Here is a 27669-nt window from a genome sequence, read left to right on the forward strand (position 1 = left end):
CCCGGTGAAGGTGCTACATAAATAAATGTGTCGTTACCTTTGTATGTAAGGAGGACTAAGATAAGGCATCTAAAGATGTATGAATGGATATAGAGCTTCAGCAACTGCTGTCTGCAAATCCACTTTTGTCACACATAACGTAAGCTCGGCCCCAGCAAAAAAACAATCTTTTTCTCTCTTGAAGGCAATAAAGCTGCATGAGAACACCCTACATCAGGGGTTCCCAACCTTTTCTATGCCATGGACCCCTGCCGTTAACTGAGCAGTCCGAGGTCCTCAGGTAGAGAACCCCTGCCCTACAATATGAAATCGTGGCCAGCGCATTGCTTTACAGCGCCAGCAATCAGCAATCAGGGTTCGATTCCTGCCAGTGCCTGTAAGGAGTTTATACCTTCTCATCATGACCACGTTTCCTCCCACATTTCAAAGACGTACAGACCAGGGTTAGTGAGTTGTGGGCACATGATGTTGACAGTGGACACTTGCAAATGCCCCAGCACAATAGTTGCTAATTTGTTTTGAAGCAAATGACGGATTTCACTGGATGCTTTGATGTTTATGTGACATTTAAAGTTCATCTTATCTTTTCCTGAAACTAATCATACCAGGTGCCATTATGATATGATTGAATCAGGTTGATAAGTTGCAATGTTTAATGCTCCAAATGTACCCTTTATTTAAGATCCGTAACATGCTTTTCAAAGAACCCTGGCTCACTAACCATTTTGGAATGCTTTGGAACACTGGGCTCTTTGGAAATCTCATAATTGCTGCAAAAGATATCAGTGAGCAAACAATTTCCAATTGCAGGTTACCACACACCTCCACTAGACTAACAAAGTCTCGAGGCTGAGCTATTTGTCAAGAAGGAAACAAGGAAAGTGACAAGAGTTAATTTCTTTTTGGTTTGAGGAAAGTTAGGGAAAGGTATGACTAGAGCTCGCATGGCCAGGCACAACGTTCTTTAATCTAATTTCTTATCATCTGTTAATTCACCCATGAAGTGTAGTTTTGTTGGCTTTGGCTCTCTGTACATATTTATTTAAATCCTTCGGTTTTCCCCAGCCTCACCTCCATGCTAATTTCTTCCAACTCTACAGTTTTTTATGATCTGCACCTTCCTCCAGTTCTGTTTTGTTGACTATCGCAATTTGGTCCCACACCACTGGTGGCCACGCACCAGTGTACATACCGTGCATGCACCAGTCCCCATGGAGGGGAGAGCAGTGGAAGGGATGACCAGTTTCAAGTCTCTGGGTGTCAACATCTTTGAAGACCTAACCTGGCCTAACATATTGATGCAATTAGAAGACGACACATCAGCGACTGTATTTCATTAGGGGTTGAGGAGATTTGGGATGTCGCCGAAGACTCTAGTAGATTTCTACAGATATACCATGGTGATATATATATATATACACACACATATACATACTGTAAGCGTACCAGGTATAGTACTTCTTTTTCCCTTATCACAGCTCTTTGCCCAAATTTTTGGTCACATGATATAATTGGCTTGATGACAATCTCACAACCTACGGTATAATTAAAATTCACCTCATACCTGACTCGCTTCATTTGCGAACTACGTTGAACTTGAGTTCTCTGGTTACTGTCTCGCCAATAGAAACAGGTTATTTCTCATCCACTTCATTAAAATCGTTCATTTTTTGCCACCTTAACTAAATCTCCCGTTAACCATGAAATACAAAATATTGCAGATACTGTAAATCTGAAAAAAATACACAAAATCATTGGTCCATGACAATAGATCTCTCAAAGTTGCTGTACAGATTGATAGGGTGGTTAAGAAGGCGTATGGTGTTTCGGCCTTAATTAGTCAGGGTTGGGTTCAAGAGGCATGGGGAAATGTTGCAGCTCTACAAAAATCTGATTAGATCACACGGAGTATTGTGTTCATTTCTAGTTGGTTCATTATAGGAAGGATGTGGAAGGTTTTAAGAGGATGCAGAGGAGATTTATCAGGATGCTGTCTGAATTACAGAACATGGCGGAAGAGGATAGGTTGAGTGAGCAGGGGTTTTTCTCTTTGGAGTGAAAGAGAAGTGACTTGATAGAGGTGTACAAGATAAGAAGAGACATAAATTGAGAGGATTGCTAGAGATTTTCCCCCAGGGCGGATATGGTTATTACAAAGGGGCATAATTTTAAGGTGATTGGTGGAAAGTATGGGGAGAGGATGTCAAAGGTCTTTTTACACAGAGTGTGGTAGGTTTGTGGAACACACTGCCAGCTGTGGTGGTAGATGCAGATACATTACTGACTTTTAAGGGACACTTAATGCACATGGCTGTAAGAAAAATGGAAGTCTGTGTGGGAGGGAAAGTTTGGATTGACCTTAGAGTGGGTTAAAAGATCGACACAACATCTTAGGCTGTGGCGTCTGTACTGTTCTGTTTTATGTTCAAAAAAATACTGGGAATATGCAACAGGTTAGACAGTATTGTGGAGAGAGAGACCTCAAATATTAATCCTGTTTCTCTCTCTATGGCACGGCTACCTCACAACCCCAGCCTCCTGGGTTCAGTCCTGACCCCGGGCGTTGACTGTGTGGTGCTTGTATGTTCCTCCTGCAAGTGTTCGGATTTCCCCAGTTCTTCTGGTTTCCTCCCACAGCCTAAAGGTGTGCAGTTTGTTAGGTAATTGGGCTTTGAAAATTGCCCCTGGGGTGTAGGTGAATGGTGGAGTCTTGGGCAGTAGATGGGAATATGTGGAGAATAAAACCAAATTAGTACTGGATTAGTGTAAATAAATGCTTAGTGGTTGCTACAGAATCAACTAATGGGCCTTCTTCTGTGACCAGCATTGGTCCACTTGCACTAGATATTCATAACCAGAGTTAATTCTGTGTGCAACTATGCAACTGAAATATAGGCCTTTCTATAATGTTCTTCACAACCACAGATTCAGATTATTTACCACATTGTGTAAAAGGCATTGTTTGCATTAACATCCAAGGATGTGCTGAGGGCAGTCCACAAGCGTTGCCATGAATTTCGGTATCAATGTAGCATTTCCACAATGCTCAGCAGAACCACACAATACAAACTGAGATAACAGCAGCAAATCAAGTCCCTTTCCCACCCTGCTACCCACACAATCAGGCCTCCAAGCCTGGACTCTCAGGATCTCAGATACTGGGCCTCTAACTTGGGACTTTGTTGACCTCAGAAATCACCGAGCTTGGGTTTGACTCTTGACATCCAAACTCGGATGGACAATGCACCTCCAATCCTGGTGGCCTGGGGAATCACCGGACCCCCAATCCCGGTGAGCTGCGGGATCACCGGCCTCCATGACTCCTGCCCATACAGACCTCCATCCTGGGACTCACCAATAGGGGGATCACCAGTCTCTTCAGTGGCTGCCGACTTTCAACTGCAGACCACCCTGACCCAGCTCCTGCCCCTAACTCATTTAACCCTTATCCCTGTCCCTAAACCCTAACCTCTTTCTGTGCTGTTGACTCTGTGACTCTATAATTCTGTGTTGTCCCTAAAACCATTCCTACAAAGCTAAAAACTCAACTGTCTAAGCCAGAGCGTCAACAGAATGCACAGGTCTCAAAGCATTCTAAAACACTTTAGAGACGCAGCTACTCTTGAAGGAAACACTATAGCAACTAAGGCCCTCAACTGGTCAGGGTCGACCATAGATGCTGCCTCTTAGCTGTCTGTGTGATATTCAAGCCAGGTCAACAAGATATGGAGAGCTGGTGCCCTTGCAGCAGACTCCCCCTCTCCATGTAGCTGATGAGTCCAATGGAACGGGAGGGACCGATACAGTTTGGCACCAGCGGCGTCGCAGGAGTAGCCAGTCAGCGTTGAACTCAACATAGGACAGCTTTAGGGACTCCAAACTATAGCAAGTGTTCAAAAATGCCTAGGCTGGGGTGAGTAAAAAAAAAATGTAGTCCTGATGAAGGGTCTCAGGCCGAAATGTCGACTGTTTATTCCCATGCATAGGTGCTGCCTGACCTGCTGAGCTCCTCCAGCACATTTTGTGTATTGCTCTAGATTTCCAGCATCGGCAGTACCTCTTGTGTCTAAAATGTAGTCCAGGTTTCATGGTCAATACAAACCCAAGGTAAAATACACTCCTTGTTACATTTTTTGTTCTTTAAAGAGCTTGTATGCCAATCCCTAACTCTGGATTCTCTCTTACTCCTCTCAGCACACGGGGAGCTTTGTCCCGATAGCTACAATTACTACTGTCTTAATGGAGGCACCTGCTACATTCTGGTATCCACTCCCTTCTGCTGGTAAGTCAAGTCCTCTCTGGTAATGAATCCATAGTCAGCCCACACTAACCACTGCTCACAGAGTTAAGGCCAGCAGATCCAAGCTGTAGCAGTGGAGGTCCTTGCCATCAAGGACATTTTCAAGAAGTGTTGCCTCAAGGCATTAAGGACCCTCGCCGTCCAGGACATACCCTCTCCGCTGTAATACCATCAGGGACAGTTTCTTTCCCTCCACCATCAGATTTCTGAACAGTCCATGGAACTATGAACACTACCATGTTATTATCTTTTGCACTCGTTATTTATGGAACGTTATAGTAATTTTTACATCTTGCGCTGTACTGCTGCCATAAAACGAACCTCACACTATCAGTGATAATAAATCTGATTCTAGATTACCCACTTAGGATCTAAGATCCAGTCCTCAGATCCGGTTCTGACCAATAGGATGAGTTGTTGCACACCGACTGTAATGAACTGAAGTTAGATTGGTTGGTTAAGCCCAGTTCCTGGTGGATCCCAACTCCCAGAGCAGCTCTGATAAATGGTAATTTAGTAATTGGTTTATGACTATCACATAGAGTCATAGAGCACTATAGCACAGAAACAGGCCTTTAGGCCCATCTAGACTGTGCCAAACTGATTTTTCCTAGTCCCATCCCCGTCCAAACTTCTCTTAAATGTTGCAAATGAACCCACATCTACCACTTTAGCTGGCAGCTCGTTCCACACTCGCACCACCCTCTGAGTGAAGAAGTTCCTGCTCAGTTTCCACTTAAATAATTCACCTTTTTCATAAACCTATGACCTTTAGTTCTACTCTCACCCAAACTAAGGGGATAAAAAGCCTGCATGCATCCATCCTATCTATACCAGTCATTATTTTGTACACCTCTATCAGATAGAAACATAGAGAACCTACAGCACAATATGGCCCTTCGGCCCACAAAGTTGTGCCGAACATGTCCCTACCTTAGAAATTACTAGGCTTACCCTTAGCCCTCTATTTTTCTAAGCTCCATGTACCTATCCAAAAGTCTCTTAAAAGACCCTATTGTATCCACTTCCACCACCATTGCTGACAGCCCATTCCATGCCCTCACCACTCTCTGAGTAAAAAACTTACCCCTGACATCTCCTCTGTACCTACTCCCAAGCACCTTAAACCTGTGTCCTCTTGTGGCAACCATTTCGGCCCTGGAGAAAAGCCTCTGACAATCCACATGCTCAATGCCTCAAACGAACCACTTCACGCTTATCTGGGTTAAGATCTTCCCTCATTCACCTACACTCAGGGGAATAACATCCTAACCTATTCAAATTTTCTCTATGACTCAGGTCCTCAAGTCCAAGCAACATCCTTGTAAATTTTCTCAGCATTCTTTCAAGCTTAGTGATACATTTCCTGTGGATAAGTGACACAGTAGTCCAAATTCTGCCTCATCAACGTCTTATACAACTTCAACATTACTTCCCAACTCCTCTACTCAGTGCCCTGATTTATGAGAGCCCATGTGCCAAAAGCTGTCCTGACAATCTTACTTATCTGTTTTTGCCACTCTCAGGGAATTACAGATCTGTATTCCCAGATCCCTTTGTTCTATTGCACATCTCAGAGTCTTACCATTCAGTTTCCTGGTTTGTCTTTCCAAATTGCAACACATAGTCATCATCATCGTCATAGTCATACTTTACTGATCCTGGGAGAAATTGGTTTTCATTACAGTTGCACCATAAATAATTAAATAGTAATAAAACCATAAATAGTTAAATAGTAATATGTGAATTATGCCAGGAAAAAAGTCCAGGACCAGCCTATTGGCTCAGGGTGTCTGACCCTCTAAGGGAGGAGTTGTAAAGTTTGATGGCCACAGGCAGGAATGACTTCCTATGACGCTCTGTGCTGCATCTCGGTGGAATGAGTCTCTGGCTGAATGTACTCCTGTGCCCAACCAGTCCATTATGTAGTGGATGGGAGACATTGTCCAAGATGGCATGCAACTTGGACAGCATCCTCTTTTCAGACACCACCGTCAGAGAGTCCAGTTCCATCCCCACAACATCACTGGCCTTACGAATGAGTTTGTTGATTCTGTTGGTGTCTGCTACCCTCAGCCTGCTGCCCCAGCACACAACAGCAAACATGATCGCACTGGCCAACACAGAAAGTTACGGACACAGCTCAGCACTCCATGAAACAAGCCTCCCTCCATGGACTCAGTCCACACTTTTCATTACCTCAGAAAGCAGCCAGCATAATCCAAGACACCGCCCAGCCCAGATTGTTCTTCCAGGGTGGCGTGGTAGCATTGTGGTTATCACAACACTTTAAAGAGCCAGCAATAAAATCACTTTAGAGAACCAGGCTCAAACACAGCTTCTAGCCTGACTATTAAATGGTCCCCTTGTACAATAAGATGGATCATTGATCTCACAATCTACTATGGCCTTGCACCATATTTATCTACCTGAATAGCATTTTCTCTGTAACTGCTACACTTTATTCTGCATTCTGTTGTTTATCCCTCGACTATCTCAATGTAATGGTGTGACGAAATGATCTGAATGAACAGAATTCAAAACAAAGTTTTTCACTCTACTCCACACATGATAACAACAAACCAATGACTTGGCAATTTCTTAAGTAACAACACCACCCGGCAAATGCAGAGAAATACACTCAGTGACCTGCTCGTTAATACAAACATCTAATTAGCCAATCATGTGGTGGAAACTCAATGCATAAAAGCATGCAGATGTGGTCAAGAGGTTCAGCAGTTGTTCAGACCAAACATCAGAATGGGGAAGAAATGTGATCTAAGTGACTTTGACAGGATGATTTGAGTATCTCAGAAACTGCTGATCTCTTGGGATTTTCACACACAACTGTCTCTAGCGTTTACAGAGAATGTTGCAAGAAACAAAAATCATCTGGTGAGTGGCAGTTCTGTGGGCAAAAACACATTGTTAATGAGAGAAGTCAGAGGAGAATGGTCAGGTCGATCCAAGCCAACAGGAAGGCGACTGTAACTCAAATAATCACATGTTACAACAGTGGCATGCAGAAGAGCATCTCTGAACACACAAGACATGGAAATAGGCCTTTTGGCCCATTGAGACTGTGCCAACCCATTTTTTTGTCCAATCCCATCCACATGCATCTATCCAAACTTCTCTTAAAATGAACCCACATCTACCACTTACGCTGGCAGCTCATTCCACTTGCACCACCCTCTAAGTGAAGATAATCCCCCTCAGATTCCCCTTAAATATTTCACTCTTGCATAAACTATGACCTCGAATTCAATTCTCACTTGTCCAAAGGGATAATACCTATCTATACCCTATCTACACTAGTCATAATTTTGTATACCTCTAAGATCTCCCTTCATTCCCTTACACTCAGGAGAATAAAGTCCAAACCTATTCAAACTGTCTCTCTAACTCAGCTCCTCAAGTCCAAACAACATCCTTATAAATTTTCTTAGCATTCTTTCAATCTTTCCTGTAGGAAGGTGATTAGAGCGGCGCACAGTAATCCAAATTCTACCTCACCAACACCTTACATAACTTCGAATTTACATCCCATCTCCTGTAATCAGTGCTCTGAGTTATGAAAGCCAACGTGCCAAAAGCTCTCTTTACAATCTTATCTACCTGTGATGCCATTTTCAGGGAATTATGGATCTCTATTCCCAGATCCCGTTGTTCTATCGCACAGCTCAGAGCTTCCATTCGTTAGTGCAAGTCTTACCCCCGGCTTGCCCTGCCACTTCGCAACACAGAAAGTTGTGGATGCAGCTCAGCACTTCCTGAAAACAAACCTCCCCTCCATGAACTCTGTCTACACTTTTCAGTACTCAGAAAGCAGCCAGCATAATCAAAGACACCACCCAGCTCTTCTGAGGTTGCATGTTAGCGTTGTGGTTACCACAGCACTTTAGAGAGTCAGACCTAAGATTAGCATTCGATTCCCAATGCGGTCGGTAAGGAGTTTGTGCATCCATCCCATGATTTCCACTGAGTTCTCTGGTTTCTTCCCACATTCCAAAGACATTTGGTAATGGCTAGTGAGTTGTGGAAATGCTACATTGCTGCTGGAAGCGTGGTGAAACTTATGGGTTGCCCAGCACAATTTTCATTAATTTGGTTCAATGCAAAACAACACATTTCACTGTATGCTTCAATGTACAAGTGACAAATAAAGCTAATATATCCAATCTTCTTCCAAAAGAAGATTTTTAAAAACCTGAAAGCATGTAACACCAGGTTCAAGAACAGCTTCTACCCTGCTGTTATAAGACTATTAAATGCTCCCCTTGTACAATAAGATAGATCCTTAATCTCACAATCTATTATGGGCTTGCACCTTATTCACCTTATTTGTCTACCAGAATAGCACTCTCTCTGTAACTGCTACACTTTAATTCTGCATTCTCTTCTTGCTCAGGAACAGATTGTGGAACTGATTCAGGAAGGGAAAGTCAGGAGAACACATTCAATTCCTGTCAACCTGAATTGCAGTTTCTCTGTAACTGTTACACTTTATTCTGCATTCTTTTGTTGTTTTTCCCATGACTATCTCAATGTAATGATGTAATGAAATGATTTGAATGAACAGAATTCAAAACAAAGTTTTTCACTCTACTCCACACACAATAACAAACCGATGACTCTGCAATTTCTTAAGTAACAACACCAACCAGCAGGTGCAGAGAGATACACTCAGTGACCTGCTCATTGATACAAATATCTAATCAGCCAATCATGTGGTGGACACTCAATGCATAAAAGCACGCAGACATGGTCAAGAGGTTCAGCAGTTGTTCAGACCAAACATCAGAATGGGGAAGAAATGTGATCTAAGTGACTTTGACAGGATGATTTGAGTATCTCAGAAACTGCTGATCTCTTGGGATTTTCACACACAACTGTCTCTAGCGTTTACAGAGAATGTTGCAAGAAACAAAAATCATCTGGTGAGTGGCAGTTCTGTGGGCAAAAACACATTGTTAATGAGAGAAGTCAGAGGAGAATGGTCAGGTCGATCCAAGCCAACAGGAAGGCGACTGTAACTCAAATAATCACATGTTACAACAGTGGCATGCAGAAGAGCATCTCTGAACACACAAGACATGGAAATAGGCCTTTTGGCCCATTGAGACTGTGCCAACCCATTTTTTTGTCCAATCCCATCCACATGCATCTATCCAAACTTCTCTTAAAATGAACCCACATCTACCACTTACGCTGGCAGCTCATTCCACTTGCACCACCCTCTAAGTGAAGATAATCCCCCTCAGATTCCCCTTAAATATTTCACTCTTGCATAAACTATGACCTCGAATTCAATTCTCACTTGTCCAAAGGGATAATACCTATCTATACCCTATCTACACTAGTCATAATTTTGTATACCTCTAAGATCTCCCTTCATTCCCTTACACTCAGGAGAATAAAGTCCAAACCTATTCAAACTGTCTCTCTAACTCAGCTCCTCAAGTCCAAACAACATCCTTATAAATTTTCTTAGCATTCTTTCAATCTTTCCTGTAGGAAGGTGATTAGAGCTGCGCACAGTAATCCAAATTCTACCTCACCAACACCTTACATAACTTCGAATTTACATCCCATCTCCTGTAATCAGTGCTCTGAGTTATGAAAGCCAACGTGCCAAAAGCTCTCTTTACAATCTTATCTACCTGTGATGCCATTTTCAGGGAATTATGGATCTCTATTCCCAGATCCCGTTGTTCTATCGCACAGCTCAGAGCTTCCATTCGTTAGTGCAAGTCTTACCCCCGGCTTGCCCTGCCACTTCGCAACACAGAAAGTTGTGGATGCAGCTCAGCACTTCCTGAAAACAAACCTCCCCTCCATGAACTCTGTCTACACTTTTCAGTACTCAGAAAGCAGCCAGCATAATCAAAGACACCACCCAGCTCTTCTGAGGTTGCATGTTAGCGTTGTGGTTACCACAGCACTTTAGAGAGTCAGACCTAAGATTAGCATTCGATTCCCAATGCGGTCGGTAAGGAGTTTGTGCATCCATCCCATGATTTCCACTGAGTTCTCTGGTTTCTTCCCACATTCCAAAGACATTTGGTAATGGCTAGTGAGTTGTGGAAATGCTACATTGCTGCTGGAAGCGTGGTGAAACTTATGGGTTGCCCAGCACAATTTTCATTAATTTGGTTCAATGCAAAACAACACATTTCACTGTATGCTTCAATGTACAAGTGACAAATAAAGCTAATATATCCAATCTTCTTCCAAAAGAAGATTTTTAAAAACCTGAAAGCATGTAACACCAGGTTCAAGAACAGCTTCTACCCTGCTGTTATAAGACTATTAAATGCTCCCCTTGTACAATAAGATAGATCCTTAATCTCACAATCTATTATGGGCTTGCACCTTATTCACCTTATTTGTCTACCAGAATAGCACTCTCTCTGTAACTGCTACACTTTAATTCTGCATTCTCTTCTTGCTCAGGAACAGATTGTGGAACTGATTCAGGAAGGGAAAGTCAGGAGAACACATTCAATTCCTGTCAACCTGAATTGCAGTTTCTCTGTAACTGTTACACTTTATTCTGCATTCTTTTGTTGTTTTTCCCATGACTATCTCAATGTAATGATGTAATGAAATGATTTGAATGAACAGAATTCAAAACAAAGTTTTTCACTCTACTCCACACAAAATAACAAACCGATGACTCTGCAATTTCTTAAGTAACAACACCAACCAGCAGGTGCAGAGAGATACACTCAGTGACCTGCTCATTGATACAAATATCTAATCAGCCAATCATGTGGTGGACACTCAATGCATAAAAGCACGCAGACATGGTCAAGAGGTTCAGCTGTTGTTCAGACCAAACATCAGAATGGGAAAGAAATGTGATCTAAGTGACTTTAACCATGGAATTATTGCTGGTGCCAGACGGGGTGGTTTGAGTATCTCAGAAACTGCTGATCTCCTGGGATTTTCATCCACAACGGTCTGTAGAGTTTACAGAGAATGGTGCAAGAAACAAAAAACATTTTGTGAGTAACAGTTCTGTGGGCAAAACCGCATTGTTAATGAGAGAGGTCAGAGGAGAATGGCCAGACTGGTTCGAGCTGACAGGAAAGTGACAGCAACTCAAGTATTCAGGTGTTAACAACAGTGATGTGCAGGAGCTTCTCTAAACATACAAAACATTGAACCTTGAAGTGGATAGGTTACAGCAGCAGAATACCATGAACATAAACTGAGTGGCCACTTTTATTAGGTATGGGAAGTACCTAATAAAGTAGCTAATGAGTCTACAAACGTTTATAGGATCCACAACATGGTTACTGGCTGCACATGCCAACTAGTGCAGGCAGGCATTTATTCTCCACATATCACTTCTCACACCATCTAATCCTATTAGCTGTTTCACACACTCAAAAGACAGTTGATGGAAGTGCCAGGACTGACACAAGAACTCTCAACTGTACACCTGATATTAACGCAGACAGTTTTACACTGGGAGCAAAAACAGGGTGAGCTATTCAACTGCGGGGCCTGTCACGTACAGCCTGGATTATTAATACCAATGATAAGATTGATTGCTTAATAGGTCAGGATGTCAAGTGGAATGGAAACCAGGTGGGGAGATGGAGCTGAGGCACACGTTAGCAGACATCAAACAAAATGATGGAATAGTTCAAAGGGCTGATGGCTTCTTGTTGCCTCTACGTTCCATCACACAGAACCACACACCCCAAAGACATACAGATTAGAGTTAGTGAGTTGTGGGTATGCTGTGTTGGCACCTGTTGGTTTGATTTTATGCCAACGACTCATTTCTCTGTAGGTTTCAATGCAAAGGTGATAAGTAAAGCTAAACTTTATGAGAGGCCATTCAGCCCGCAGGTTGTTCTTCATTCAATGACATCACTAATGAGAATCCTGTCTCCCGCAGGTGTAACAACAGCTTCAAAGGAAATCGATGCGAGGAGTTTCTGCTCCCCAGCCAGCGACCAGAACGGACTGTAAGTTCACTGCTCATCATTGTCGTTGTGGTCACCCTGCTCATTGCGGTCCTAGTAATCACCAGCAAGACGTACTTCTATTGCAGGTAAGCACAATTAGTCATTGGACTTTTCCAAAGGGAAACATAAGCCAGGCAGGGCTAGAGAGGAGGAGAAAGAGAAAAGATTTGTACTACTCAGTGTATGGCCTGGCCATCACCTCCCTCTGGTACCCCTCTTCCTTCCCTTCCTCTCCTATCAGATTCCTTCTTCTTCAGCCCTTTACCTTTCTCCCCTTTCCCCTCCCAGCTTCTTACTTCATTGCCCTCCCCCATCCACCCACCACCTTCCCCCTCACCTATCACCGTCTACTCCCTCCATGCTCTTCTCCCTTCCTTTCTAGTCCTGAAGGGTCTCACCCAAAGCATCGATTGGTTATTCATCTCCGTAGATACTGCCTGACCTGCTGAGTTCCTCCAGCATTTTGCCCTGCTCGACATCTGACTTGAGTTTTTCCAAGTTCTACCTTGAAGGGCCCATCTTAAGGTAGAACCGCAGTGCAGCAGGTAATGTAACTCTCTCACGACTCTATCCATCTGGGTGCGGTCCATATGGAATTTGAACATTTTTTGTGTGACTATGTAGACTTCCCCTGGATGCTCTGAATTCCCCTCGCGTTCCAAAGACTTGCTGGCTGCTGAAAATTTCCCTTGAAGAATCAGGTTAATGGGCATGTGCAAAAGTAGAGATAACTAGAAAATATACTTAATGGCCACTTTATTAGGTACCCCTGCTCACTAATGCAAATATCTGGTCAGCCAATCATGTGGCAGCTACTCAATGCTTCAAAGCATGCAGACAAGGCCAAGAGATTCAGTTGTTGTTCACACCAAATATTAGACATGACTGTGGAATGATTGTTGGTGCCAGACAGGGTGGTTTGAGTATCTCAGAAACTGCTGATCTACTGGGACTATAGGCTCAATATCTTCTAAAGTTTACAGAGAACGGACAAAAGCGGTCCAGTGAGCAGTAGTCCTGTGGAAAAAAACATTTTATTAATGAAGAGAGTTCAGAGGAGAGTGGGCAGACTGGTTCAAGATTCGAGTACAGGAGCAGGGCAGTACTACCACAGTTGTACAAGGCCTTGGTGAGACCACACCTGGAGTATTGTGTGCAGCTTTGGTCCCCTAATCTGAGGAAATTCATTCTTGCCATAGAGGGAGTACAAAGAAGGTTCACCAGATTGATTCCTGGGATGGCAGGACTTTCATATGATGAAAGACTGGATCAACTAGGCTTATATTCGTTGGAATTTAGAAGATTGAGGGGTGATCTTACTGAAACATATAAAATCCTAAAGGGATTGGACAGGCTAGATGCAGGAAGATTGTTCCCGATGTTGGGGAAGTCCAGAACAAGGGGTCACAGTTTGAGGATAAAGGGGAAGCCTTTTAGGACCGAGATTAGGAAGAACTTCTTCACATAGAGAGTGGTGAATCTGTGGAATTCTCTGCCACAGGAAACAGTTGAGGCCAGTTCATTGGCTATATTTAAGAGGGAGTTAGATATGGCCCTTGTGGCTAAAGGGATCAGGGGGTATGGAGGGAAGGCTGGTACAGGGTTCTGAGTTGGATGATCAGCCATGATCATACTGAATGGCGGTGCAGGCTCGAAGGGCTGAATGGCCTACTGCTGCACCTATTTTCTGTGTTTCTATGTTTCTATGGTTCATGTTGACAGGAAGGAGACGGTAACTCAGATAACCATGCATTATTTGAGTTACTGTTGGAAACCAGTGGAGTGCAAAATTGGATTTCTGAACGCAGAACATGTTGAAACTTGAAGTGAGTAGGCTATGGCAGCAGAAAGCCATGATCATACACTCAGTGGGCAGTTTATTAGATACATGAGGTACTTAGTAAAGTGGCCACTGAGTGTAAGTAGCAGCCTCCAACCTGCTGGAGGAAGTGGATCAAACAGCATCAACAAGGCGAACAGTCTTGGCCTTTCCCCCAGGGTAGCGAAGTTCAGTCCTGATGCAGCTTTTCAACCTGAAACATTGATAATTTCTTTCCTCCTTCTTATAGTGTTCAACCTCACTGAGTTCCTCAGGCAGGCTGTCTGTTGCTGCAGATTCCGGCATCTGCCGCCTCTCACGTCTCTGTGAAAATAAATAGAGCTATGGAACTATGCAGCTCAGAAATGAGCCCTTCAGGCCAACACAAAGTCAAAAAGCAGTGTCAGCAATGAGTTTACTGTCTGTTGCATGCGCAAGTGCAATGTAAAACTTATTTGCAGCAACATCGCAGGCACAATGCATTAGAGACCAATGTTCATTAGAAAAACAAATTAACCAGAATTATACAGGAATGAATACGATTAGAACTAAAACCAAAGTTTAAGTTAATTGTAATGCAGAAGTGTTGCTATACTGAGGGATTAGTTAGTGATTATTTGTCTCTGCTAACTGAGCTAGTCATTTGTGCCTATGTTCGGCCCACATTAAACTAAACCTTCTCTACCTGTACAATCATAGAGCACTACAGCACAGATGAAAGCCCTTCAGCCCTTCTAGATCATGCGGAACTATTATTCTCCCTAGTTCCACCAACCTGCGCTGGATCATAGCTCTCCACACCCCTCTCATCCATGTACTTAACCAAATTCTCTTAAAAGTTGAAATTGAACCCGCATCCACCACTTCTGCTGAGAGCTCGACACTGTCACCACCCTGAGTGAAGATGTTCTCCTTCAAGTTTCCCTTAAGCATTTCACCTTTCACCCTTAACTCATGACCTCCAGTTCTAGTCTCACCCAATCTCAGTGGAAAAAGCCTGTTAAATGTGACTGTACCAGCCTCAACCATTTCCTGTGGCAGCGTGACCCATACGCTCGCCATTCTGTGTGAAAACGCTGTCCCTTGGGTCCTTTTTAAAGCTTTCTTCTCTCACATTAGACCAATGCCCTCCAATTCTGAGAGGGGCAAGAGCTGGCAAGTGAGGAGAGGTTGTGGGCAGATGGAGTTGGGTGGTGGTGGGAAGGAAGGATTTTCCATTTATCTGTGCCTCTCCTGATTTTATAAACCTCTATAAGAACAAATTAAGAGGAATAGGATTGATCTGAGTGTCTCTTTGTCCATTGTATGAAAATGTGAGACACAAAACAAAATGATCTTCTTTGATCTCCAATGCCTTTAGAAGTCTTCCGAAGGCAAGAGCATATGCTGGGGTCACCCGCTCTCTTCTACGGTCATGTGTAGCCACAACCATTGTGTTAGAACATGCAGAGCTTCTGGAAAATCACTGGATATAAATCACGAGCTGTAACCACAGCTGATATTTCAACCTTCGCACACTGCTTACCTGGGCGTGAGAGAAGACTAACATTCCTATAGTGCCTTTCGAGATCGAAGGATAAAGACTGTCTTATAAAAATAAAAGACAGTGAAGTTGATTTTAAAGTGTGGTCATGATTGTAATAAGGGGAACATATCACCCAAGTCGTACACAGCAAGCTCCCACAATGCGCTACCATAAGGTACAGTAGTAGAGTGGTTAGCATAACGCTTTACAACGCTAGCGACCCAGGTTCATTTCCCGCCGTTGTCTGTAAAAAGATTTATAGGTTCTCCCCGTGACCAGGTGAGTTTCCTGAGTGCGCCAGTTTCCTCCCACATTCCAACTGACATACATTTCGGGTTAGTCATTTGTGGGTATGCTGTGTTGGCACCAGAACCATGACATTAACATGCAGACCATCCCCAGCACAATCCTTGGACTGTGTTGGTCACTGATGCAAAATGACGCATTTCACTGTATGGTTTGATGTACATGTGATAAATAAAGCTACTCTTTAATGTGGATTATCGGTTTGGTGGTGGCGGAGGGGGGACATATAGTTTTAGCTAGGTTTCTTCAAAATGTAACCGCTAGATTGGCTCATCTTGTCCACGTCAGCTCACACTGAGTCAGTCACACTGCCTACCCACCCATTAATTGTTTAATCTTCCCCATATTTCCATTAATTCTACCTACAACCTACACCAGGGTAATTCACAGCAGCCAATAAACCTACCAGACGGCATGGCTTTGGGATAAGGGTGGAAACCAGAGCATTCGGGGAAATTGACATGGTCACGGAGAGAATGTGCAAGTTCCACATAGCGCCCAAGGTCAGGATTGAACCCGAGTCACTGGGACTACAAGGACAGTTCCACTTTCGCAAAGCAGAACACAAGCTGCTGGAGGAACTCGACGGGTCAGTCAGAACCTGTGGAGGGAAATGGACAGCTGACATTGTAAATCGAGACCCTTCATTTGCACAACTGTATAGGGGAGGGAGACACACACACACACACACACACACACACACACACACACACACACACACAGAGGGTGATTGATAAGTCCATGGCCTAAGGTAGAAGGAGTCAATATTGGAAAACATAGCACATTTATTTTTCAACATAGTCCCTCCTACATTTACACTCTTAGTCTAGCGGTCGTGGAGCATATGGATCTTGGACCTCCAGAAAGTGTCCACAGCAGGGGTGATTGATAAGTTTGTGGCCTGGGGTAGAGGGAGATGAGTTTTATATATATGAGATAGAGAGGAGCGAGGTGTGGGAGAAGGGCAAGAGCTGGCAAGTGAGGAGAGGTTGTGGGCAGATGGAGTTGGGTGGTGGTGGGAAGGATGGAAGAGAGTGATAAAGGCTGGGAAGTGATAGGTGGAGGCAGTAAATGGCTGCAGATCACAGAATCTAGAGCATAGGACAGTACAATGTCCCTACCAGCATTAGGGCAAAAGGTTCAGCCAACTGGAACACGCAAGGAGAAAAGTGGTGATAGTCTGGAAATGTCAATAGAACATAGAACAGCACAGGCTCATCGGTCCATGACGTTGTGTTGACCTTTTAAATGGGAATAACAAACAACCTGCTGGTGGAAACTGGCAGGATGATAAGCAACTGAGGATGGAAAAGAACTGCCTGTGTTTTAGGTCAAAACCTTACATCAGGTTATCCAGCTTCTCCAGGTTCCAGCACCTGCAGACTCTTGTGTCTCCTTTGTAGTTGAACTGTCCCTGGAGCTTTAATTGAGCTAATTAAAATAGAAAGTTCACAAAACTGTAAAAATAAACACCCTGGAATGATTTCAGTGCTGATGAAGTGTCTCAGCCCGAAATGTCCCTGTTTGTTCTCCTCCATAGATGCAGCTGACCAACGACAATCATCCAGTATTTTATGTGTTGCTCTTGAACCCGGGTCTCTGAAGCTGTGAAGTAGCAGCTCTACTCGCTGCACCACTTACACTGTCCTTCAGACACAGAGTTTAATAAGGGCAAGTATGGTGAAGGATTGTAGGGCTGGAGGAGGTCACATGGGGGAGGGTGGGGAGATGATTTGAAAAGGATGAGAAGAAGACTGGGTGGATTGATCTCAGTGTGAATCGGGATGAGGACAATATTGAATTGGAAGAGTACCTTCCCCCAACCCCAGATGTGCAAACTTCCCTGCAAATCTAGCAGTGTCCATTCAGCACTTGTTAGTCTGAGATTTATGCTTGCTTTCCAGGAAACGGCGGCAGAAGAGGAGGAGGGAGCGGGGCAGGAGCCTGTACCAGGTGGTGGCCAGACACAGGGACAAAGGCACTGGAGCCTCAAAGTATGAGCAAGACCGTCAACACATTTAAGTTCATGGCTGCTGTGCGGAAGTGGCCTACATCCTTAAGCTGCCTCGTTCTGAATCAATGAACCACTAAGCTACGAGTTACTCACTTTACTTTCAGGTCAGCATCTTCAGTTACCGCCCACCTGAAACCTTTCCCTCTCAGAACCACACCTTCAAATCCCATTACCTACCAATCCCTCATGGTGACCAACAAGGTGAATGGACTGAAAATTGCTCATCTCCAAACCAACTCAAACATCCAAGAATTACTATAAATGTGTTATGGGCTTTGTGGATCAACTGCTAAGACTGAATGTGAAAGGAATCAATTTCCCGTAGCTTAACTGCTGATTTAAAAGAACTATGTTACAACAGTGTTGCTCCATACACTTCAGCATGGTTTCACCCTTAGCAAAGTGACTTCACTGCTCTTTTCAGCAAAGCCAATACTCACCCAAGCAGGTAACACTATGCCGGGATGAGTGTTTGGCTGCACAGACCCGTTTCTGCTTTGATTTGTGAGTGAGATTGGGACGGTAAAATTATTGCCCGCTCCTGAATGGCCTCCAGGAGGTGACGGTGAGGGCTTCACTCCATGTGCTACAGTATTGTTATGGGGAGATTGTAACACAAGAGACTGTGCAGGTGCTGGAAATCTTGAGCAACACACACATAAAATGCTGGAGGGACTCCCCAAATCAGGAAGGATCTGTGGAGGTGAATAAACAGCTACTCATTCGAGCCACGACTCTTCATCGTAATCCTTCATGAGGACTGTTTGATGGCTGTGGACCTGTACTCACTGGAGCAGTGAGGGAGAATCTCACTTAAACCTATCAAATATTGAAAGGCCTAGATAGAGTGAATGCGGAGAGGATATTTCCTAAAATGGGGAATCTAGGGCCAAAGGGCACAACTTCAGAATTTAGTGCAACCCTTTAGAACTGAGATGAAGAAGAATTTCTTTAGCAAGAGAGTGGTGAATCTGTGGAATCCAATGCCAGACGGCTGTGAAGATCAAGTCATTGAGTATATTTAAAGCAGAGGTTGGTATCTTCATAATTACTAAGGGTGTCAATGGTTATGGGGAGAAGGCAGAAGAATGGGGTCGAGAGGGAAAATAAATCAGCTACAATCAAATGGCAGAGGAACGGCCTAATTCTGCTCCCATTTCTTATGGTCCTAAGTGTCAACTATTTATTCCTCTCCATAGATATTGCCTGACCGCTGAGTTCCTCCAGCATTTTGTGCCTACTGTTATTGGGCCCAGTGACAATGTTCAATACTGGCTTCCTCTGTTTGTGCGTTCCTTCCTGTGTGCGTGTGGGTTTCCTCCCACAGTCCAAAGACGTACTGGTTAGTAGGTTAATTAGTCATTGCAAATAGTCCTGTGATTAGGCTAGGGTTAAACTGGTGGGTTGTTGGGCGGTGCAGATCGTAGTGCCGAAATGGCGCTGTATCTCCAAGTAAATAATAGGACAGTGTGTTTTGCAAAGTGTCAGAATGCATCATTCTGCATGTACTATGTATCAAATCAATCCTGTATATTTATTTTCTGAATATCTTTACATCTTGCCATATTTTAATTACACTTGTGAACTTTTACCATTAGAAATTGTCTCCATATTTCTAATAGAAAATATCGATGTAAACTTCTGCTGCAATTACACCTCCTGGTTAATGGTACCACTGCAGTGCTTCCCCCTCTCGTTAAATGCCCACCCCCAATGCATCCCACGCATCCCTTTGTTTCACAGCAGGGTTCCTCTGCTTTGCAAATTACCTTCAGCGTTGTTGTTTACCACTAGCTAACAAACAAGGTGACATCGGAAAAACAAAGGAATGCAAAGTCTTAAAATGGACTCGATATACCAGCCGACTTTAAGCAACTGCATTACCCAGACTGTTCAAGCCAAGAGTCGGATGCTGGAATCTGGTGCAATATGAAAAGGGCTGGAGGAACTCAGCAGGTCAGGCAGCATCTACGGAGGGAAATGGACAGTTGAAGTTTCAGGTCGAGACCCTTCATCTGGACTGGAAAGAGAGGCAGAAGATAGCCGATATTAAAAAGGTAAGGGGAAGAGGTGGAACAAAAGCTAGCAAATGACAGGTGAAGGGAGATCGGCACACAAGGTAGGAATGATGTTAAAAGCTGAAAGGTGATAGGTGGAAGTGACGAAGGCATGGATCTGATGGAACCTGAGATCAGAGGGCAGTGGTGCAATGGAATAAAGGGAGGGAGGTAGGGAGGAGTGTGTTGATGATGGGCAGGTGGAAACAGGAAGACGGTGGGGAGGAGAAAGACAGTAATGGAAGCCAGTTAAATAAGCTGGAGAAAGAATAGGAAACATCGGCTTCCAGCCGGATACAGGTATCGATTATAACCGACGCTTCGATGACAAAATGCCATCTTCATCAGGGATGATGCCTGGGCATGTCTAGTCAAATGGTATTTATACCCCTGTACTCCACCCCTCCTGATTGGTTAGTCCTCGTCCAATCAGGTTTCCACTCGCCCACCTTGTTTACGATCGAATTCCTGTTCTTACTTAGAGCAAGATCTTCGTCTTTGTAAAAATTCTTTTCCTTTAGTTATATTTCAATGACTTCCTTTACCAGGTGGTCCCAAAAGCCTTCGGCGCGGCACAGTAGTTTTGTATCATCGAAAGTCAATCCCTTGTCCATTGTGAACGTAATGATCTGCTACTGCTGATTTCTCGGGGTAACCCAAACGGATATACAGTACCTCCTGTGCTCCTTGATGCCGGTTTCGATCATGCCCCCCGTCTGGCCGATAATACGCTGCTCCGCATTCACAGGGAATCCTGTAAACGCCGGACGACCCGAGTCCTAGGTCATTTTTGACCCACACAAGCTGTGATTTGAGCTCCTTTACGGGTTTGTGGATGGTATTAATCTGGTATTTCTTCAGGATCCTGGCGGTCCTTCTAGAACCCGGGGAAATATAGGGAAGACAGGCGGTAGCGATGGGTTCCTCCTCGTTAGCTTTCCGGGTTTTTTTTTCCGTCAGCACTTTTAAGGGTCCAATTGATTTACTTCACCTTGTAGCCATTGTTTAGGAACTCCTTATTTCCTCCGGGTCCGGAATAGTTTTCGCAAGGTTAATCAAAGTAGAAAGAACAGCTCTACATTGGGAGGCGTGATGATGGCTATTATTGTTCAGGTATAAGTCTGTATGTGGGTTTCCGATAGATGCCATGTCCGAGACTCCAGTCCAGTTTCCGTCGTATTAGAAAGTCCAGGAATGGGAAACAACCATTCTTCCCTATCTCCATCACAAATAGAATGTTCAGCTGGTCATGGAACTGTTAAAGTTAACATGTATAAAGTTAAGTTTTTGTTTTTTTGTTGGCAGAAATACAGTGTAAATACATAAATTACTATAAACTACAAAAATAAATAAGAGGTGCAAAAAAAAACAAGGTCGTGCTCGAGGGCTGTTCATAAAATCTGATGGCTGACAGGAGGAAGCTGTGACGGTATAATGTTAGACCACAAGACTTAGGAGCAGAATTAGGTCATTTGACCCATCCGGGACTGCTCCACCATTTCATCATGGCCAATCCATTTTCCCTCAGCCCCAATCTCCTGTCTTCTCCCCGTATTCCGTCATGCCCTGACAAATCATAAATCTATCAACTTTTATATATATATATAAAGGATTGACCTCCACAGTTGCCTGTGGCAATGAATTCCACAGGTTCACCACTCTGTGGCTAAAGAAATTCCTCCTCACGTCCATTGTAAAAGGACTCCCCTCCCCTCTATTCTGAGGTTGTGTGCTCTGGTCTTGGACTCTCACACCATTGGAAACATCCTCTCCATGTCCACTCCAACAAGGCCTTTCATAGGTTTCCAATGAGGTCACGCCTCATTCTTTTGAATGCTAGCGAATACAGGCCCAGAGCCATCATATGACAAGCCATTCAGTCCTGGAATCATTATTATGAACCTGTTTTGAACCCTGTTCCATTTCAGCACATTCTTTCAAGGATAAGCGTCCCAAAACTGCTCACAGTATTCCAAGTGAGGCCTTGCCAGTGCTCTATAAAGGTTCAATATTACATTCTTACTTTTATATTCTAGTCCTCTTGGAAAATAAATGCTAACATTGCATTTGCCTTCCTCACCAGCAATCACAGACTCCTGCCACTGTCTGTAAGGAGTTTGTCCGTTCTCCCTGTGACTGCAGAGGTTTCCCCCACATTCCAATGGCATACGGCTAGGGTTAGTAAATTGTATGCAGCTATGTTGGCACGAGAAACGTGGCAACACTTGCCAGCTGTCCCAAGCACAATCCTCGGACTCTGTCGTTGATGCAAAGCAACACATTTTGCTCACATTTTGGTGTATGTGTGACAAATAAAGCTAATCTTTATATTTCAGACCATCCTATTGCCAGCTGATTTATTATTGTGTTGACATCATGACCTCAAGAGTGAACTGAGACTCTGAAAAGTTTTTGTTTGCACGCCACTAGACAGATCAAAGCACGGCAGTGTAATGGTGAGCACAACACTTTGCAGCACAGGAGACCAGGGTTCAGTTCTCACTGCCACCTGGAAGCAGTTTGTACATTCTCCCCGTGACCACGTGGGTTTCCTCCAGGAGCTCCAGTTTCCTCCCACAGTCCAAAGACATACCAGTTGGTAGGTTAATTGGTCACCGTAAATTGTCTCATGATTAGGCTAGGATTAAACTGGGGGTTACTGAGCCTGGAAGGGCCAGAAAGGCCTATTCCATGCTGTACCTCTAAATGAATGAATAAATAAATAAATAAATATGTAAAAACACTGAGGTAATAAAAAAGAAAAAGACGCAGTATAGAGTGCTGCATTTACAGACAGTGCAGTGCTGGTAAACAAATAAAATGCAAAGGCCATTACAAAGTATACTGGTGTATAAGAGGTCCTTTCAAGAGACTTATTGGAACGGTGTGATAGAATCTGCACTTGATCCTGGTGCTACCTCGTCTGAAGGTTATTTTCACAGTCACCATTACTGGCAACTGCATTTTATTCCAGATTTATTCAATTAATTAAATTCAAAACCCACAGCCGTGAAGTGAAATTTGTACTCATTGATGGACAACTGATGACATTACGTTAATCATATTTTCGTACGACAATGGCGTCTGCCATTTGGCCCATTCCTATGGACTCTCTTAGGGTTCATCTATGCAACAAAATACCATTGGGAGATCAGCTGCAATGCAAAATTTACTAATCTAAGGCACCAGAATTATTAAATGGTCCTAGCAAAGAAAATGAAGGCCATTCAGCCCATTGTGTGCATGTTGACCGTCTCTTGCTCCACCCTTCAGCTCTTTCCCCATAGCCTTACCATGTTGCCGGGACTTGAGAAACTCAGTTACAGAGAAAGGTTGAATAGGTTAGGACTTTATTCCCTGGAGCGTAGAAGAATGAGGGGAGATTTGATAGAGGTATATAAAATTATGATGGGTATAGATAGAGTGAATGCAAGCAGGCTTTTTCCACTAGGCAAGGGGAGAAAAAAAACCAGAGGACATGGGTTAAGGGTGAGGGGGGAAAAATTTAAAGGGAACACTAGGGGGGGCTTCTTCACACAGAGAGTGGTGGGAGTGTGGAATGAGCTGCCAGACGAGGTGGTAAATGCGGGTTCTTTTTTAACATTTAAAAATAAATTGGACAGATACCTGGATGGGAGGTGTATGGAGGGATATGGTCCGTGTGCAGGTCAGTGGGACTAGGCAGAAAATGGTTTGGCACAACCAAGAAGGGCCAAAAGGCCTGTTTCTGTGCTGTAGTTTCTATGGTTCTATGATTCTATGATATTATTTATTCGTTCAGGCTTGAAGGTCATGATGTTTCCAACAAGCCTGCAGGCAGTGCATTCCAGGGACAAGTCAGATGTTGTAAAACAACACAAACTTCCGTGTCACTCTTAATTCACCCCACCCTTTAACTTCTACCTGTGAGCTCCTGTCCACAAAAGGAAACAGCCTCCTCTATCTACTGTGTCCACACCCTTCATCATGCTTGTATACTCCCATCAAATCTGACCTCATTCTTCTCTTTTGTAACTCGTTCCTGTACTCTCACTAATGCATTTAAATTGCTATCAGAATTTACTTTATTTTTATTTAGAGATCTGGCATTTTAACAGGTTCTTCCCGCCCAATGAGACTGTGGCGCCCAATTACACCGATGTGATCCTATTAATCTACTGCCCTGTATGTCTTTTGGGACACAGGAGAAAACTGGAACACCTGGAGGAAACCCCTGCGGTCACAGCGAGAATCTACAAACTCCTCACAGTGGTGGGAATTACACCCAATACTCCAGACTGGACATATGTTTCATGAAGCATGACTTCCCCGTGTATACACTCTACTGATAAAGCCCAGGTATTCCCACTACGTACTTCCAGATGTCCAGGACAAAGAAGTGGGCGGGAAAAACCATACTGGTCACTAACCACGTTGCAAACTGCCTTATCCAAAAGCTCTCCACTGATAAGCACCACAGGGCTAGCAAAACAACAAAAAACTTCACGTCATCTTAAAAGTTTCTTCCCCCACCTAATTAATCTGTTCACAGGTGGGAGGGGGCAGTAACAGACCATTCATTATCCCATATACCACTTCTATTACCCCCAACACAGCACTGTATATACTTCAAACCACTTTTTATAATGCTCATTACATTGTAAATACATGATGGTATTGATGCATGTTTTATTCTATATCCATACTTGAACCTCTAACTTTATATTTTTTTAATATAATTCTTTATCCTTTATAATTGGTGAAGGTTGTTTTTTGTTGCATGTCACACCCTGGACAATACAGCACAGCAAATTCCAAATACATATAAATATATATGACAAATGAAGTTGATCCTGTCCCTACACCCCACATTAAATAATCAGCCTGTGAATGGAATAAATTTTCCAGTAATCTCACCGACCTTTAGCTAAGATTTTCCTTCCCACTTGAAAACTGTAGTCTCCGTCGGTAACTCAACCAATGTATGTGATCCTAATGTCTTATTAGTGGGGGAATAATCAACCCTGTCTTGACAACAGTGTGCAATTTTATACAGTGGGAAAAAACAGTGATAATTGTCAGTGTGCATGCATATATTTTAGTACCTTCTCTATTATAAAAGAAATTTAATGAATGTAATTAGCAACTTTCATTACAGGAACAGAAGTTCTTCCAATTAAGATAAAGATCCCTGAGCTAACAACAAACAGGTCACACCTGCTCCCAAGCAGTAGTTAGAACCTAGATCAGAGAAGCTCAGCAAGCTCTCCCATCTCTCTGCACGTCCCTCTACTCACATAAGGACCAGATCTACGCAGAGCAATCTTTGTCAGTTCCTTGGGGTTTACACATTGAGAGATGCAGCATGCTAACAGGTCTTTCTAGCCCAACAAGTTGCACTGCCCAATTACAGTCATGTGATCAGTTAACCTACTAATCTGCACGTTTTTGGAACGTGAGCGGATACTGGAGGAAATTCGTGTGGTTTCGGGGAGAACTAATGATCTCCTTGCGGTGGCACAATAGAACCAGAGTCACTGGGACAGTGTAGCGTTATGCTGCCATTCCAATTGAGGACTAATTTCCTCCACTCCAGTTAAGTGTGATTACTTTTAATACTGGGGAAGCCTTTGCACACTGTGTAGCCTTGACAAGGAGGATGAAGGATATTCTAAGAAGATGGGGCTTAGCACACACAGATACACTGACCACATCCACGGAGGCAGACACACAGCCTATTCTTCGGTTCCTCTCCCTCCCGTCCCTTTCGTTGCCTCCACCTCTGTCACTATTTCCGCCCTTCATCTGCCAATTACCCCTCCTCACCTGAATCCATCAATAACTCCAATAGACACGGATTTTGCAGATGCTGGAAATCACGAGACAGACACACACAAAACACTAGAGGAACTCAACAGGTCAGGTAGCATCTGTGGAGGGAAATAGTCGATGCTTTGGGCAGAGACCCTTCATTGGGGTCCGGCACTTTGTGTGTGTGTGTGTGTGTGTGTTACCAGCTCTTCCTCCACCACTTCCCCTTTTTATACCAGTTATCTCCCTTAGTCCAGAAGAGGGGTCTCGACACAAAACATTAATAGTACCTTTGTCTTTCTTCTTCTTTCGCCCGTTACACCACTGGCCTTTAGGGAGACAATTACTGTGTCCTTCATCGTCTCAGTAGCTTCTTCTTGGTATACTGTCAGTCATGCAAGTCCCAGGTGGAGACTGTCATACACAGATGTAGGATTCTTCATTGCTGTTTCCTTAACGGTTTTGTTTGGGTTGTTAGCCCTGAGCTGAACTCCCAAACCTGAAGGATGTACCTTTGTCCGGTTGAATACCTCCAGCAGTTTGTTTCAATTTGCCCAGCCTCAATTCCATCCTCTTATTAATTTCTCCCTTGGTCTCTTTGTACCATTCCCCCTAACTGCCTCCCTCAGCCTCCCCACCCTTTTTTCCCCCTCCGTCAACTCTGTCATTCCTGCTTGTTTTGCTTAAGAGAATGAGGAAGGATCTCATTGAAATCTACTGAATATTGAAAGGCCTAGACAGTGTGGAGGTACAGATGTTTACATCCGCGGGAGAATCTAGAACCAGCGGGCACAGTTTCAGAATACAAGGACGTCCCTTTAGAACAGAGATGAGGAGGAATTTCTTTAGCCAGAGGGTGGTGAATTTGTGGAATTTGTTGCCACAGGCAGCTGTGGAGGTCAGGTCGTTGGGTGTATTTAAGGCAGAGATTGATAGGTTCTTGATTGGACATGGCATCAAAGGTTATGGGGAGAAGGCTGGGAACTGGGGTTGAGGAGGAGAGAGTAAAAAAAGATCAGCCATGATTGAGTGGCGGAACAGACTTGATGGGCCAGATAGCCTAATTCTGCTCCTATGTTTTATGATCTTATGGTGGTGAGAGAATGGGAAGCCACATTGAAATTGGTAGCCACCTATTTCCTTAATTGTCTCTGCCATTTTTTTTTCCTTTTCTCCCATCTCTACTGCAAAGGAGTTACATTACCTTTTTTATATTTTCTGTCTATAAATTGCAGAACCTTTTAACTCTGTTTACATGTTCCTTTGTAGATTACTCTGTGTTTGAATTTTCAAGTTTTTCCATTCTTCTGCTCTTTTTGCCAATGTCATGTGCCTTCTCCTTTAATTTATTACTATTATTAACTTGTTAGTCAATGTTAGCTGGACACTCGTTGGGTATTTGTGTCATGAAAGGGTTACATATTTGCTATTAAAAATATCGTCTTTAAATGCTAGCCATCAATCATTTACTGTCATATCTTTTAATGTAGTTTCCCAATCCACTGAAACCAATTCACATCTCATACCTTTGTAATTTCGTTTGATTAAATTGCAATATATATTACACTCAGTGACCACTTCATTAGATACAGAAGTGGAACCCAGTGTGGTCCTCTGCTGCCCATCAACCTCAAGGTTTGATGTGCTGTGCATTCAGAGATGCTCTTCTGCACACTACTGTTGTCACACATGGTTATTTGAGTTGCTGTCGCTTTCCAGTCAGCTTGAAACAGTTTGGCCATTCTCCTCTGACCTCTCTCGTTAACAAGGTGCCAATCGCTGGATGATTTTTGTTTATCGCCGCACCCTCCATAAACTCTAAATTGTTGTGTGTAAAAATGCCAGATCATCACCCCATCTGACACCAACAATC

The 27669-nt window shown here is 43.6% G+C and overlaps 1 protein-coding gene across 1 annotated transcript in view; it reads left to right on the plus strand.

Annotated features, from left to right (window-relative positions):
* The window catches only part of LOC134358154 (pro-neuregulin-4, membrane-bound isoform-like), a 40701-nt gene extending 18378 nt beyond the window's left edge, over positions 1 to 22323 (plus strand). The window contains exons 3-5 of the mRNA XM_063070148.1: positions 4195 to 4282; positions 12216 to 12371; positions 17840 to 22323. Of these exons, the coding sequence (XP_062926218.1) occupies positions 4195 to 4282; positions 12216 to 12371; positions 17840 to 17957 (362 nt within the window). The 3' untranslated portion in view covers positions 17958 to 22323. The remainder of the gene's footprint in view (positions 1 to 4194; positions 4283 to 12215; positions 12372 to 17839) is intronic.
* The last annotated feature ends 5346 nt before the right edge of the window (positions 22324 to 27669 follow it).

Source organism: Mobula hypostoma, chromosome 18 (assembly GCF_963921235.1).
Source record: "Mobula hypostoma chromosome 18, sMobHyp1.1, whole genome shotgun sequence".
Classification (NCBI taxonomy): domain Eukaryota; kingdom Metazoa; phylum Chordata; class Chondrichthyes; order Myliobatiformes; family Myliobatidae; genus Mobula; species Mobula hypostoma.